This window comes from Hyalella azteca, unplaced genomic scaffold (genome assembly GCF_000764305.2).
Source record: "Hyalella azteca isolate HAZT.00-mixed unplaced genomic scaffold, Hazt_2.0.2 contig6145, whole genome shotgun sequence".
NCBI classification, from domain to species: domain Eukaryota; kingdom Metazoa; phylum Arthropoda; class Malacostraca; order Amphipoda; family Hyalellidae; genus Hyalella; species Hyalella azteca.
Genome location: NW_025936313.1, coordinates 190,782 through 204,834, shown reverse-complemented (window position 1 = coordinate 204,834; position 14,053 = coordinate 190,782). Strand labels below are relative to the sequence as shown.

At 35.2% G+C, this 14,053-nt stretch overlaps 1 protein-coding gene and 1 long non-coding RNA gene across 2 annotated transcripts; both read right to left on the bottom strand.

The window, feature by feature from the left end:
• Positions 1-3: 3 nt before the first annotated feature.
• On the bottom strand, positions 4-2,306 carry LOC108673183 (neprilysin-1-like). The gene is made up of 6 exons (XM_018160972.2): positions 2,238-2,306; positions 1,477-1,552; positions 1,178-1,280; positions 751-884; positions 370-572; positions 4-68 (listed from the first exon to the last, which is right to left on the bottom strand). The coding sequence occupies exons 1-6, from the start codon at positions 2,304-2,306 to the stop codon at positions 39-41; spliced, it is 615 nt and encodes a 204-aa protein (XP_018016461.1). The 3' UTR covers positions 4-38.
• Positions 2,307-3,136: 830 nt separating this feature from the next.
• On the bottom strand, positions 3,137-4,793 carry LOC108673192. The gene is made up of 4 exons (XR_001930960.1): positions 4,729-4,793; positions 4,003-4,112; positions 3,656-3,729; positions 3,137-3,207 (listed from the first exon to the last, which is right to left on the bottom strand). It is a non-coding gene; the product is annotated as an uncharacterized LOC108673192 (long non-coding RNA).
• Positions 4,794-14,053: the final 9,260 nt, after the last annotated feature.

Sequence of the window (14,053 nt, the reverse complement as noted above, 5' to 3'; positions counted from 1 at the left end):
TAAATTCCAGAGAAAATTATCGGATTGGCGAGGACGGTCTAGTTGATGCCCGGAGAACCTTCGCCCACCTAAGGCAAGGACAGTAACGCATTATTGACTTTCATTATCTTTTCCCGTCTAATTTAATCACAGTTGTAGTTGTTCCTAATTTACAAGTGTAATGGGTAGGATAAGATTACTGTTGAGAAAATACTTCCTAACACACAAGTGAAGAATTTTTGATGTGTGAGCTATATATAAAGAAAAATAAAAACTCATCGCAACTCTTACTAAAATGTGTTTGCCATACACTTAATCGGTATTTTTTGCTAAAAAAGTAATGGCTTCATAAAAAATTAACAAATGAAAGCGTATCAGAGCTATACCAACATAAATCATGAAGTGTGAGGTGTTGAATACGTCGGCAGAGATGGCCATGCCGAACATAGGCGTGATGAAGAGGTCACGCAGAGAAGCCAAGGAGGCTTCGGTGGAGTACGAAGCAGGATCCCATGCGGGGTCAACCATGGGCCAGCCTCCGATGCCTTGCAACGCTCCCCATAGAGGGGCCAAGCCCAGCGAGTCCATGCCGTCTTTGTACAAGGGAATTGAATTGTTAAAAAATCTGCGTATCAACACGAGTAAACCTACGATCAAGTAAAAAACTATGATACGACTGCAAAATAATGTTTCACAACACGAAAATTTGCCACTCAAAGATTACGGTTCTTGAGTGTCACTCTGGCATCAACACAGTGTGATGATGTTCACCCGTGTCCATGCAGGCATTGTACGCCCTCCTGAGCATGAACAGCGGGGGCGGGTCGGAAGCGGCGGCTGGCGTCTCCAGCAGCAGCGTGAGGCGCTCATCGAGAAGGCTACCCGCATCGGCAAATGTATTCCAACTGGAACGACAAAAATTCTCTTAATAAAAACGCTCAAAACTAGACGTCAAATATATTTCCTATTGAGAGTATAAGCAATTGTTTTCTGTAACGAATAGTCATAGATAGTATACAATTTTAAGTAAATTTACTCGGCAATGCCTATTCGCGCTCAACCAAGGCCGCTGGAAGCATCATGAATTCATAGCATCAAGAACTGAACTATTTGAGATTGCATATTTTATTAGCAAAGTTTTGGTAAATTTTTGGAAAGCAATATATTTCAACAATGTTAGTAGATAATCTCAACCTACTCAGGAGGAGCGGGGTGTCTGTCGAGGAAGCCTCCGCAAGCGAATGTATAGAAGTCGTAACATGGGTTCACTGTCACGTCCATGTTGGCGCGGATCAAAGCAGCTTACCAATAAAAATACATCATTGATTAAATATCAATGTAAATAGTTTTTAATATACAGATTAAATCATAAAAAATATGTAATAATGGTTGAATGACTAAAATTTCCTAAAAATTTGTCCCTTTCTCAGAAAAGTGTTTGACATCAAGTAAATTCGATACGAGAACCTCTAAGCCCGTTTATGTGTTCTCAATTACCTGCCATCGAACATTCGGGAGTCTCGCAGACCAGTGTCCCGTTCACGGCCTTGGTTGCGAGGGAGCCCGTGTAGGGCTGCAAGTATAAGTTACAGATTCCAATACTGGGGTACTAACAATTCGGGTAGGATGAAGGCTAGGAACAAGACGAGGGAGAGGATTGAACTATTGACTAGAAAACGAGTAAGATATATGGCACATGACATGAATCTCGTTTTATTATTAGAATAAATACTGAAACTATTTCTTTGTGGTTTGTGATATTATAATGAGGCCTTTAGTTAAGAAAAGCGTTAAACGCATGATTTATTTTGTGAAGGGTGTTGGGTGATTGGTTGGGTTGGGTCGGGGTCGAAAGAGGGGGCGAGAGAATCCGTCAAGGCTTTACTCAATTGGCAGGGAAGAGTGAGAGGTTTAAATATGACGGCTCCCATTCATAATGTTTAATTATGTAATGTTTTTTCTTTTATTTATGACAGACATTTTATTTAAAGTATGATTATGTTGATGATCAGCTTTAAATCACCTAGACGTGACATATGAACTAACGTTGGGATGCGCGAGTGTAGTGATTACTGTAGTTATGGGAAAAGGGTGTAAAGAGGCCATGTGAGGTGTCGGTGACTGCACTCGGATGCGAAGGGGAATTATGGCTTGGATGCAGCCGGCCCGTTGTGTTGTGTTAAAGCCGAGGAGTGTGGCCGAGTAGGAGTGTGGCACCGGGTTAAACAGGGGTTGGTGTGTGTTTTTTGAAAGCGTACGTGGAGACTGCCTGGTAGGGAAGTGAGTTGATTGAAGAGCTGTGGGTTGTTGTTGATGTAATTGCCCATCCTGTAGTGGCGATTAGGTAAGGGAGGGGTGATAGGACAGTTATTCCGGGCACTTGTGCCACTGGTAGTTCCACGATCATCACTGGCTCGCTGACCCGTCAGAACCATTTTTGCATTACACAACACCCTGGACAAGCCAGGTACTCATTTATCAACCAGAGTTGGATGGATGGCTGAGTTGATCATGAGCTGAGCTTCCCGGAAGAACTTGTCCTCAGTGGGACTCGAACCCGGGAGCTGGGTGCGAGAGACAGAGTCTCTCACCACTGCACCACTGCAGCTCTGTGGGTCACATGATTTGATGGTGGGCTATATTTTGGGCAATTGTTGACGGAAGACCGTATTTATTGTGTGGATTTTTCATTGTTCATGAAGCGTTTGTGGGTGCATGACGTTGCAACAACGCACATTTGCGATGAAACGTAATATTTGTTTTGCAGTTAGAATATGGTTATTTATCGGGTGTGTTGAGAAGTATTGGGATATATGAAGGACTACATGACTAAGGCAAGGCATCGAGTACGTTTTATTATGGATGGGACAATTTCTCTTTTATCAGGATATTTGGAATTGCTTTTGTTACAATTATTTGGGCCACAGCTGTCTTGGCTATTATTTGAAGCCAAAATCCAAATTAAAAACTTTTTAACTTCGATTTCGAAGTTTAAAAGTTTGTGTATGGGTGTTTATGAATATATCAGATGTTTCTTACATACTAATGGAGTTGATTTTAAAATTATGATCAAATTTATTTTCATTTTAAGCACAAATTGTCCGAAAAGTGTTTATTTAATGTTTTAAAAACATTCAGCATTCGCCCTACTTTCCTGTTCTTGACGAGGCTTTGACGATGACTGGGTGGGACTGGCTCCTCAAGAAGTGTCTTCTCCGCATCCTCAGCCTATGGTGTATACAAAATTTCGCGATAATTAGTGAACATCACGAGCATGACATAGAAATTTGATGCTTATGATAACTTTAATGCTATGATATTATGAAATTTAATGCTTATGATGCTTTCCCGGCACCTACAGGTGCCGGGAAAGAGTAGTTTAAAATGAAGAGGAGTTTAAAATAATTTAAAATAATTTAAAGAGTAGTTTAAAATAATTTTAATTCACAGTTGATGTCTCTCGTTCAGAAGGTGACAGCATCAATTCAGAGGTCCTAAACGCACATGAAAAGGAGGTTAACAATTTATCCTTTCATTTATACAAAATATTTTCAAAGGTTTCAACTCACCCCTCCAAAATCGAAATTGTAAAATAGAAGTGTTATGGGCTCAATTAAGTAATACTTTCATTTTATCGATAAGATGCAACAATAAAATGAAAAAGAAATGCATTCACCTGCATTAGTGTCGATGCTACTTGCAGTCCGGGACTTGGGCCCACTGCATGTCTCGGGGAATAAAATTTTTTTTCTGCGTCCGAAAAAGTCAGTATTTAGACTCATAAGCCTATAAGCTTATTTCATAAGCCTAAATTACTAACAGCTGTTGAAACATAAAACTGTAAAATATGACATCATCGCCGTGTTCTAATACGAATTTCGTGACAATTTCCTCAAAAATTGGTTCAGAATGCTCGTATGAATGCGAACAAATTTTATTTGCGAACGACTGAACGTAAATGGTTTCATCTCAATAAATTTTATTTAAAAGAAATATACGGCCGCACCCACACAATTTGCTCACCATTGACTTTGGTTGTCTCCGGGAGCGTGACGCTGAGAGCGATGGTGGCGGCCACACACAGGACGCCCAACACGCCCAACACTTGCCACTGCCTCATGCTTGCCGAGTTGCTGGGGGTTGTAAGAACCTTTGAAACACTTCGAGAAGAAATATTGATCATGCGATAAATTTTGGATGCATGAAAATGAAATACGTAACAATATGCAAACTTGAAACTTGGATTCGAGAAATTTATGTACATTAGGGAATTGAGCAGAACAAAATTAATTAATAAAAATATGAGATCACTATTAAAAAACAAATATTGTGTCCATCAGACCAAATAATGGAAAGATTGAGTTCAAATCTAGAACAGATTATTGAACATAATCTTGAGTAAGGGTGATGAAATAATAAATCATTTCTTAAATTAACTGACAAATGGCACGAAAGAGCATGCAAACTTTACAAAAATACTATTGAACTGTAGATCGACGAGACTCAGGCATTATTAATTATATAAAACTCTAAAATAATATCAGCAAATGTGATAACTGAGAAACACATAGGTCGAAAAGCGAATTGCCAAAGAGCGGGTCTAAATAACCACAAAGGAAAAATCGAATACATAGGTAAAACTATCCCGGAACTGAAAGTAATCTATTTTGGAATAGACGTCCTCCGGCCGTCAAGCTCGAAATTGCTAATGACGTTGACAGTCAGCAACTGCCGGCTTTGAAATCTCACCTTTCTTCTGGCTTATTTTTCTTCCAACTGCCTCAAAGGGACTTCACTGCTATGCCTTGGTAAGTTCTAGGGACAAAATTAATTTTTATTCAATCATTTCAACAAGACGAAATTTCAACAACTATCAGTAAAAGATTTTTGCGTTCACGTTTATCGTGAACTAATTTACGTCAAAATCAGTAAGTTTATGAAGGTAATTCAAGCCATGATAAAACTTTTACTCGGAAAACAGATACCAAAAATCGACGAGCATCAACGAAAACTCGAGGTCTTGGACAAAACGGTCTTGGTCGTTATGTTCTATTTTTTTATATAGCAAAGCGAGTCTATCATCACTATGAACACAAACAGCTTAAAACAGGTTACCCACAATCTTATCTCGATTCTTGACGATCAATAATTTGAACATTGTCCCCAATCGAAACCTCACTGAGCACTCACAATATTTTTTAATCGATGTCAGTAAATTTTGGCAATTAAAAACCCGGGACTTAGCCAAGTATCTTTTTCAAAGATATTTCTTTGGAAAAAATTATTGCTTACGGGTGTAATCCTGAATCAGAATACCTGAGCAGTATACTGCTAGTGTGTGTATCACCAGCTCAATTATTCATATGTTGATACAAAGCCAACGTCCCTCTCCCACGAGTCACTTCTGGAAACCTTAAGAGAGCCGCTCAGTTCCTGGAAAAGGGGCGTTACCAATTCAGCTTTATAAAGCACATCTCATGCTGACTGCCGGAACATTAATTATATCAAACCCTCCTGCAGAACGGTAGTATCGGCCAACCTTTGCACGCGCACTAGTTTCAGTGGATTTTTGCAGAAATTTGGGAAGAGAAAAATTTATCATGGATATAATTTCTGCAAAAGAAAATACGCTATAAGAAGTGCGAGGTGTGATCTCATACAAGTCATAGCAACGTTGAATAATGCGGTAAGGGATGAGAAATCATATCAAATCGAAAAATATGAACGCATATGATAAGATAGCCATCCTCCAAAAATCTGTATCAATGAGAAAGACGGCTTTTCAATTTAACAAAGAAAGGTAAAATTGAAACATTTGAGGAAATGAATCAGTACCGTAATTGAAATCTTATTCTGCGACTTAGCAGCAGCGTGGATCCATGGTAAGGAGTTACTTGCGATGGGAAATATGTCAACATCAAATTTCAATCATTAAAAATTTATACAAGATGTTAAACAAAAATACTCTAAGGTAATCAGTAAAAAACTCTGCAGCCAGTTTACAATTTTGTTTTTTTTTAGGTTCTTATATCAGGTATTGAAAGAAAAGTTTGATGATGATGCTTTAGTTCCAATGTTATCTATTCCATTACAGACCATTCTAAAAAATGATAATTTATTCCACATCATTCAGTTAATTCATTTCACTAAATTAATTATAATGGGTGTAGTCATAGGATGTTAATTAGTCATCAAGTTGTGTTGTCACAGAATTTATTTAGTTATCGTGTTATCATCATCATGATTAGTCATCAAGATTTATTTTTAGTGTGAAATAAAAAGATCTACCATAAAAATGTCATATCTACAGGATAGCTACAGCCCTCAATTTCCTAATTTCCTATTATATAAGATACTCGATCGAATAAATACATCAGACCATTATTAATAATTGATATTTCATCATATTTGAAATTTTAATTGCTACCATCTTCTTTCGTTAAAGCTCCTCCGACGTATACACAACTTTCTGATGATTGCAGAAACTAAATCCCGATTCTTAATAATATTTTTGTTATTTATTCAAATCAGTTTCAGTTTGAGGCTCTTTTTAGAGTTTCAATTTTTGGAATTGATTCATCAATTTTAATAGTTTGATTTCATCGTAAGTTATTCATTTTATAAGTAATTTTTCTAAAGATTGTTGAAATTTCTCGATCTCAAGTGCAATCGCACTGTTATTTTTTCACCACCGGTGTTCAAGAGATCCCAATTTTGATCTGGTAACCATATTCGGATATTATAAATTGAAGGTTGAACTACGGCTAAATAAATTAGTTGACTAGGATTATCCACAATTTTATATCCCGGGGAACTTTGGGGAAAATGTATACAAGATATTTTGTAAATCACCATTGAGATACGACCCATTAATTACACTGTAGTTTACAATTATTGCATTAAGACATCATAATTATTTACTTTATCAGACTATTTAATTAATTAATAATATTTAATATTAAATTATCAGACTTCTGCATCGCTTTATTGAGTGGTTTGATGAATTTGTAGTATTTTTCCCCTCTAGTTGCCTTTATTATCCCATCTGGCTTGAGATGAGGCTTAATCTGTCTCACAATTCTAAAATAATTTGCAAAATCTCTTTCATCATACTTTCCTGGCATTTGCTTAGTTAACAGCTCCCATAATCCAACAATTCCTTCAAAAATTATATTACCAATCTCTAAATCATTACCTTGGATGCTGATATTTGTATCTACTAACATGACATTTTCTCCATCAAATTTCATGCCGTAAGCTTTGTCATATTTAGAACCAGATTTGAATGCGTAACTTAAAATTTTTTTTAGCTAGTGAACCAACTAGTTCTTTTTTTAGTCGAGTCCTTTTGAGTCGGGAGGTACGTTAACGCCAATCTTTCAGCAGGTTTGATTGAAAATACTTCTCTTGGAGCATCTCTCAGAGCTAACCTTGTTTATTATTTGTATTTAATCTGTTTCCGTTTATATCAATTAATGACATTTTAATAAGAAAAATATTTTAAACAACTTGAACTCAATGTCTGTTCTTTTTTAACTTTATGTGTGATTTTTTAAGTCGATATCATATCCCTTCCATTTGACTAACAATTTTCTTTCACTCTTTTTCAAAATTTTTTCAATTTCATAAACGCCGCTGATATATTTTTAAAATTTTTCTTAGAAAAACTACCTATTACTTTTTCACCGTCAATATCTCTCATCCTATATGTTACTGGTCTCGTCTATAATAGTTTAGATGATAAATAACTCACGAGTGATATTAGGAAGAAGCCTTTATTGAATGTCCTCCGTTTTCTACTAATTCTGACACGATCACCAATGTTGAATTTAGGCTTTCTCACAACGATCTCTATCTGAGGGAATAAATTTGCATAGACCATTGTATTGCTCTGTTATATTGCAGCTTCACGAGGAGTCATTTTTATTGAACTTTCATAACTGATATAATTTTCAACTAAATCTTGAAAAATATGTAGCCACTTTTTGGTCTTGGCATAAGTAATATATTTCTACATTTTCCTTTTAAGAGTTCGGTTAAATTAAATATCTCAATAACTTGAGCTTTAATTTCATTTTAAGTTTCAAACCATTGAATTTCAAACTCCTCGAATAACTCTTTTGTTGGCATGTTAGTGAATTCCAGGCCTTTGTCTGTTAGAATTTTAGAGGGAATTCGTTCTAGGAAAAGATTTTGGAAATAGATTTTAATCTCTTCGTCAGTCTTTATTCGTATAAGAACTGCCCAATCATATTTACTAAAGATATCAATCACAGTTAGAATGTTCTTTTTTACCTTTATCTGTATACTTCTGCACGTCAACGAAATCTTCCTGCCATTGATCATCGATCTTTGTTACTTTGACTCTTCTTATGGTGAAATCATTGTTTTATTGGTTTATGTAGACTTGGAGAGCGTATATTTCCTATGATTTCAGCAAATTCATGACCTGCTTTCGCGATAAACCACTCCTACGAACACTAAAATATATTATACCTTACGATATGAAAAATATTTACTGAGCATATTACTTTAATCTTAGACTGAACACAAGCGATGTCTTCTTGTGAACACGATCGAACGATAGGATACTTAAATATATTATACCATAGGATATAAAAAAATTTGCTGATCATATTACTATAATCTGAAACTGAACACAATCAAACGATAGGGAACTCAAATATATTATACCTTAGAATATACAAAATGCTGCTGAGCCTATTGATATAATCTTAAACTGAACACAAGCGATATCCGCTCGTGAACACGATCTAACGATAGAAGACTTAACTATATTATAGCTTAGGATGTTAAAAAATTTACTGAGCATATTACTATAATCTAAAACTGAACTCAAGCGATATCTGCTTGTGAATACGATCAAACGATAGGAGATTTATATATATTATACCTTAGGATATGGAAAAAATTTACTGAGCATATTACTATAATATAAAATTGAACACAAGCGATATCTACATGTGAACACAATCAAATGATAAGAGTCTTAAATACATTATATCTTAGAATGTTGAAGCATCTCATTTCCTTAGGCCGACCACTCTAGAACACGAACTTTCTTGTATTCGCAAACTCGTTTACGAGTCGTCTGTCACCTGAGATTTATTTATGCCATAGCTCTAGTGATTTGGTGAGAACTCACTAGTAATTTGTTTTAATGATTCATGATTTTCTTATAATTGGAATATGAATTAAGTCGTTATTTGAATGTGTTCCTTATAGAATTTTTGAAATTATTTCAGAAACTGGTACATAAGTACTTAACCTCGAAACTGTCATACCAATACTGTATCCCACGAAACTTGAACCAAAGGAACCAACCCAGAATTCTTTACTTAGAAGATAGGAAAGTTACAGAGCATAATAATATTATCCTAATCTCAACACAAGCCATATCTGCTTGTGAACACGATCAAACGATAGTAGACTAATATATATTATATCATAGAATATTCAAAAATTTACTGAGCATTTTACTATAAGCTTAAACTGAACACAAGTGATATCTGTTTTTGAACACGAGCAAACGATAGGATACTTAGATATATTATACCTTAAACTTAAAGTATACTTAAGCTTAAACTGAACATATGCAACATCTGCTTGTGAACAGGATCAAACGATAGTAGACTTAAATTACATTATACCGTAGAATATGCAGAAATTTAATAAGCATATTACTATAATCTTCAACAGAACACAAGCGATATCTGCTTGTGAACACGACCAAACGATAGGAGGCATCAATAAATTATACCTTATAATATGAAAAATATTTACTGAGCATATTACTGTAATCTTAAACTGAACACAAGCGATATCTTCTTGTGGACACGATCAAAGGATAGGAGACTTAACTATATTATACCATAGGATATGAAAAATATTTACTGAGCATATTACTATAATCTTAAACTGAACACAAGCGATATCTGCTTGTGAACACGATCAAACGATAGGTGACTTAACTATATTACACCATAGAATACACAAAAAGTTACTGAGCATATTATTATTATCTTGAACTGAACACAAGCGACATCTGCTTGTACATACGATGAAACGATAGGAGACTTGAATATATTATACCTTAAGATTTGAAAATTACTGAACATATTACTATAATCTTAAACTGAACACAAGCGACGTCTGCTTGTGAATTCGACCAAACGATAGGAGACTTAACAATATTATAGCTTAGGATATTAAACAAATTTACTGAACATATTACTACAATATTAAACTGAACACAAGCGATATCTGCTCGTGAACACGACCAAACATAGAAGACTTGAATATATTATTCCTTAGGATATGAAAAAAATTTACTGAGCATATTACTATAATCTTAAATTGAACATAAGCGATATCTGCTTGTGAACACAGCCAAGTGATAAGAGACTTAAATATATTAAACTGAACACAATTAAACTATTTATCTTAGAATGTTAAAGCATCATCATTTCTTTAGGCCGACCACTCTAGAATACAAGCTTTCTAATATTCGCAAACTCGTTTACGAGTTGTCTGTCACCTGAGATTTATTTATGCCATAGCTCTAGTGATTTGGTAAGAATTGATTAGTATTTTGTTTATAAATGTTTCATGATTCACTTATATTGGAATATGAAATAAGTCGTTATTTAAATGCGTTCCTTACAGAATTTTAAAATTATTTCAGAAACGGTACATAAGTACTTAACCTCGAACCCGTCATTCCAATACTGTATCCCGCGAACCTTGAACCAAAGGAACCAACCTAGTATTCTTTACTTAGAAGATAGGAAAGTCACTGAGCATAATAATATTATCCTAAACTCAAAACAAGCCATATCTGCTTGTGAACACGATCAAACGATAGTAGACTAATATAAATTATATCATAGAATAATCAAAAATTTACTGAGCATATTACTATAAGCATAAACTGAACACAAGTGATATCTGTTTATGAACACGAGCAAACGATAAGATACTTAGATATATTATACCTTTAAGTATACTTAAGCTTAAACTGAACATAAGCGACAGCGGCTTGTGAATAGGATCAAACGATAGTAGACTTAAATTACATTATGCCGTAGAATATGCAAAAATTAAATTAGCATATTACTATAATCTTCAACTGAACACAAGCGATATCTTCTTGTGGACACGATCAAACGATAGGAGACTTAACTATATTATACCATATGATATGAAATATATTTACTGAGCATATTACTATAATCTTAAACTGAACACAGGCGATATCTGCTTGTGAACATGATCAAACGATAGGAGACTTAACTATATTATACCTTAGAATATACAAAAAGCTACTGAGCATATTATTATAATCATGAACTGAACGCAAGCGACATCTGCTTGTGAATACGATAAAACAATAGGAGACTTGAATATATTATACCTTAAGATATTAAAAAAATTACTGAGCATATTAAATAAGCAGATGAACCATTTTGCATTTCCCTCGCCAAGTTTGAGGTTTCTATTAAGATTAAGATTAAACAGCGGAAAAACGTCATTGCTACTGATGTTGCGTATGAAGAACTTTATTGATTTTAGCAACCTTTACCTATATAGCAAGTCAACTCTTCAGCCTGAATATAAGTTGTTGAGAAATGCTCGCGATAAGGGATATAATAAATCTCAAATCATTGATCTATTTTCCGATGGCAATGGCAATATTGTTGAATATCTTGAAACTAACCTGAAAGACGCAAACAAAAATTAGCAATCGAATACGTTATGAATACTGCCTCCACTCGCCGCCCCTCCACTCCAGCTGGCCTGCCCCCCGTAGTCCCCCTGCCCCCCATACGAACTGCATCTGTACCTGATCCAAGTGACATAGAGCCAGGGAAGAAAAATTTGTTCATTTTTGATGATATTGCCACGGAGAAAGATCAAAACTCTGCTGATATTTTTTACAGCCGTGGAGGACTTAATAACTGTAGTTCAATTTACTTATCCCAGAACTATAATATATTACCAAGCCTAACCATTAGAACGAAATCAAATTTATTAACTCTATTCGAGTTACCTTTCATCGATATGTAGAATATTCACAGTGATTGCATTGCTTGCGATACGCCTTCTGCGAAGTTTAAAGAACTAAGTAATGAAAAGTATAAAGTACCTTATAGCTTTGTGTCGCTTAATAAAAATGAGCACTCAAGGTTCTTGGAAGTATTTCAAAAATTTAAATCAATTACATATTACAAGGAAGAATCTTCCATCGTGAAACTCGCTCTAGGTTTTTGTTACGAAAAGCTTCCAAAACTTTACTGACGGTGATTAGCAAATATTGTGAGCGCTTGGTAATGTTTCGATTGGGGACAGTGCTCAAGTTTTTTATTGTCAAGATACGAGAGAAGATTGTGGGTAATCTGTGATTTAATCCGTTTGCGTAAATTGTGAAGATAGACGCGCTTTGCTAGTATCTACTAATTTAATTAATCGAAAAATTTGTTGACTATTGTCGAAGTCGTTTTCGTTAATAGATTACGCGTAAATTAATTTTTAAAAAGCAAATTTATAAAAAGTTGCAGCGATGCAATTTCTAAAATATTACACTTTGTAATCACTGAAGTTTACAAATTAATATGTTATATCTTTGTATATGTTTAAAAAATGTCAGTATTTATACTCAACAAACTCAGTAAGACATTATTGAGATGCTAGCTCACCTGTACGCAAAGAGTCTGTGGAGAAATCATCACATATGTCGTAGTCCTTAATAAATTCTCGATAATTTAGTGTCCACTTGATCTGGCGATATCACAAATCATGGCCACTCTGTATTACCAAGATGGGAAATTTGTAGGGTCCCAAATAATCTCGAGCATAAACACTTGATGTCTCGAGCGTCCCTATCTTCGTTTTGATAGCTAACGTCGCGAAATGGTGCTGACATTCAGATTGTCATTCAGGCACGACGGTCTTGGGGTTTGTATACTAATTCGTATTGCCCTAAAGTTATTTTGCATTTATTGGAAGTTTGATTTATCAAGCTTGGTGTCATTCTTAGTTAAGCATGTCTTATTACTATTAGCAAGCAGCTGGAGCGTGCACACTTTATTATTATCAGGTAAATAAATGCCACGGTAACCGCAAATAAGCTGGGAAGCATTGCTTATCAAAATGTACATCACACGCTCTTCGTAAGACCGCAAACGCTTCATTAGAGTTAACTTTAACCATACGATAGAGTGTGAAATAATAATCTTGAAGGTCGTTTTTGATTGTTGTACTCTTTATTCACGAGCACAGCGACAATGCAGATCATTATCAAGATACGAGATTTGAAGTACATCTGTGTATCTATTTAGATATTAGTGTAGGCTGGCAGAATTCCTTCTCCTAAGCAAGTTCTTGCAATTTTCTTGCAATAAAGAAGGTTGTAGACTTCTTCCTAATATGGACTACATCGGGCTCACTACCACGACTCTAAGCCGACGTCTCACCTGCCACCTTCAGTCCGGAGGACCAAGGAATCACTTGAAGGAGGCCCACATTAACGAGACCATCACTCGCCCGATATTGGAAGAATGCACCAGTATCGTTATGCGGTGCCCCGATCCTATACTAGTGGCGATAGCTGAGGCCCTCATCATTAAGGAGAGGAATCCAGCTATCAACCTTCGAACCACCGGCTTCGTCAGAACTTTGAGATTGATTTCCCGAGTAGTTTTTTGCGCTTGTAAAATCTTCCTGTAGTATCACATTAACGAAATTTTAGCATTATTTGAATGGTATCCAATTTACTTGATTTCGTACATATGTCAACCCAAATTTCGTTACTCAATGCGTCTTTAACTTGAAAATGAATGTTGTACATTCGAAACGTCGTTCAATATTAAAAATATTCAATATTATTAAAAATATTAAAAATTTAATTTTCAATCTTCCAACACCTACGAAGAATTTAGTACTACTTATTGAAAAAACTAACAAGAAGCTAATAAATAAAACTATTTAGATATGTACATGCATACTGACTATTCATATGATACTGTATTTATGGTTTTAACATATATCGAAGAAT

Coding starts and splice junctions, on each gene's coding strand:
- LOC108673183 (XM_018160972.2), bottom strand. CDS start 2,306: ATGGGCAATTACATCAACAACAACCCACAGCTCTTCAATCAACTCACT. Junction 1,281..1,476: donor TCCCGAATGTTCGATGGCAG/GTAATTGAGAAC, acceptor TTTATTGGTAAG/CTGCTTTGATCCGCGCCAAC. Junction 885..1,177: donor AGACACCCCGCTCCTCCTGA/GTAGGTTGAGAT, acceptor TTGTCGTTCCAG/TTGGAATACATTTGCCGATG.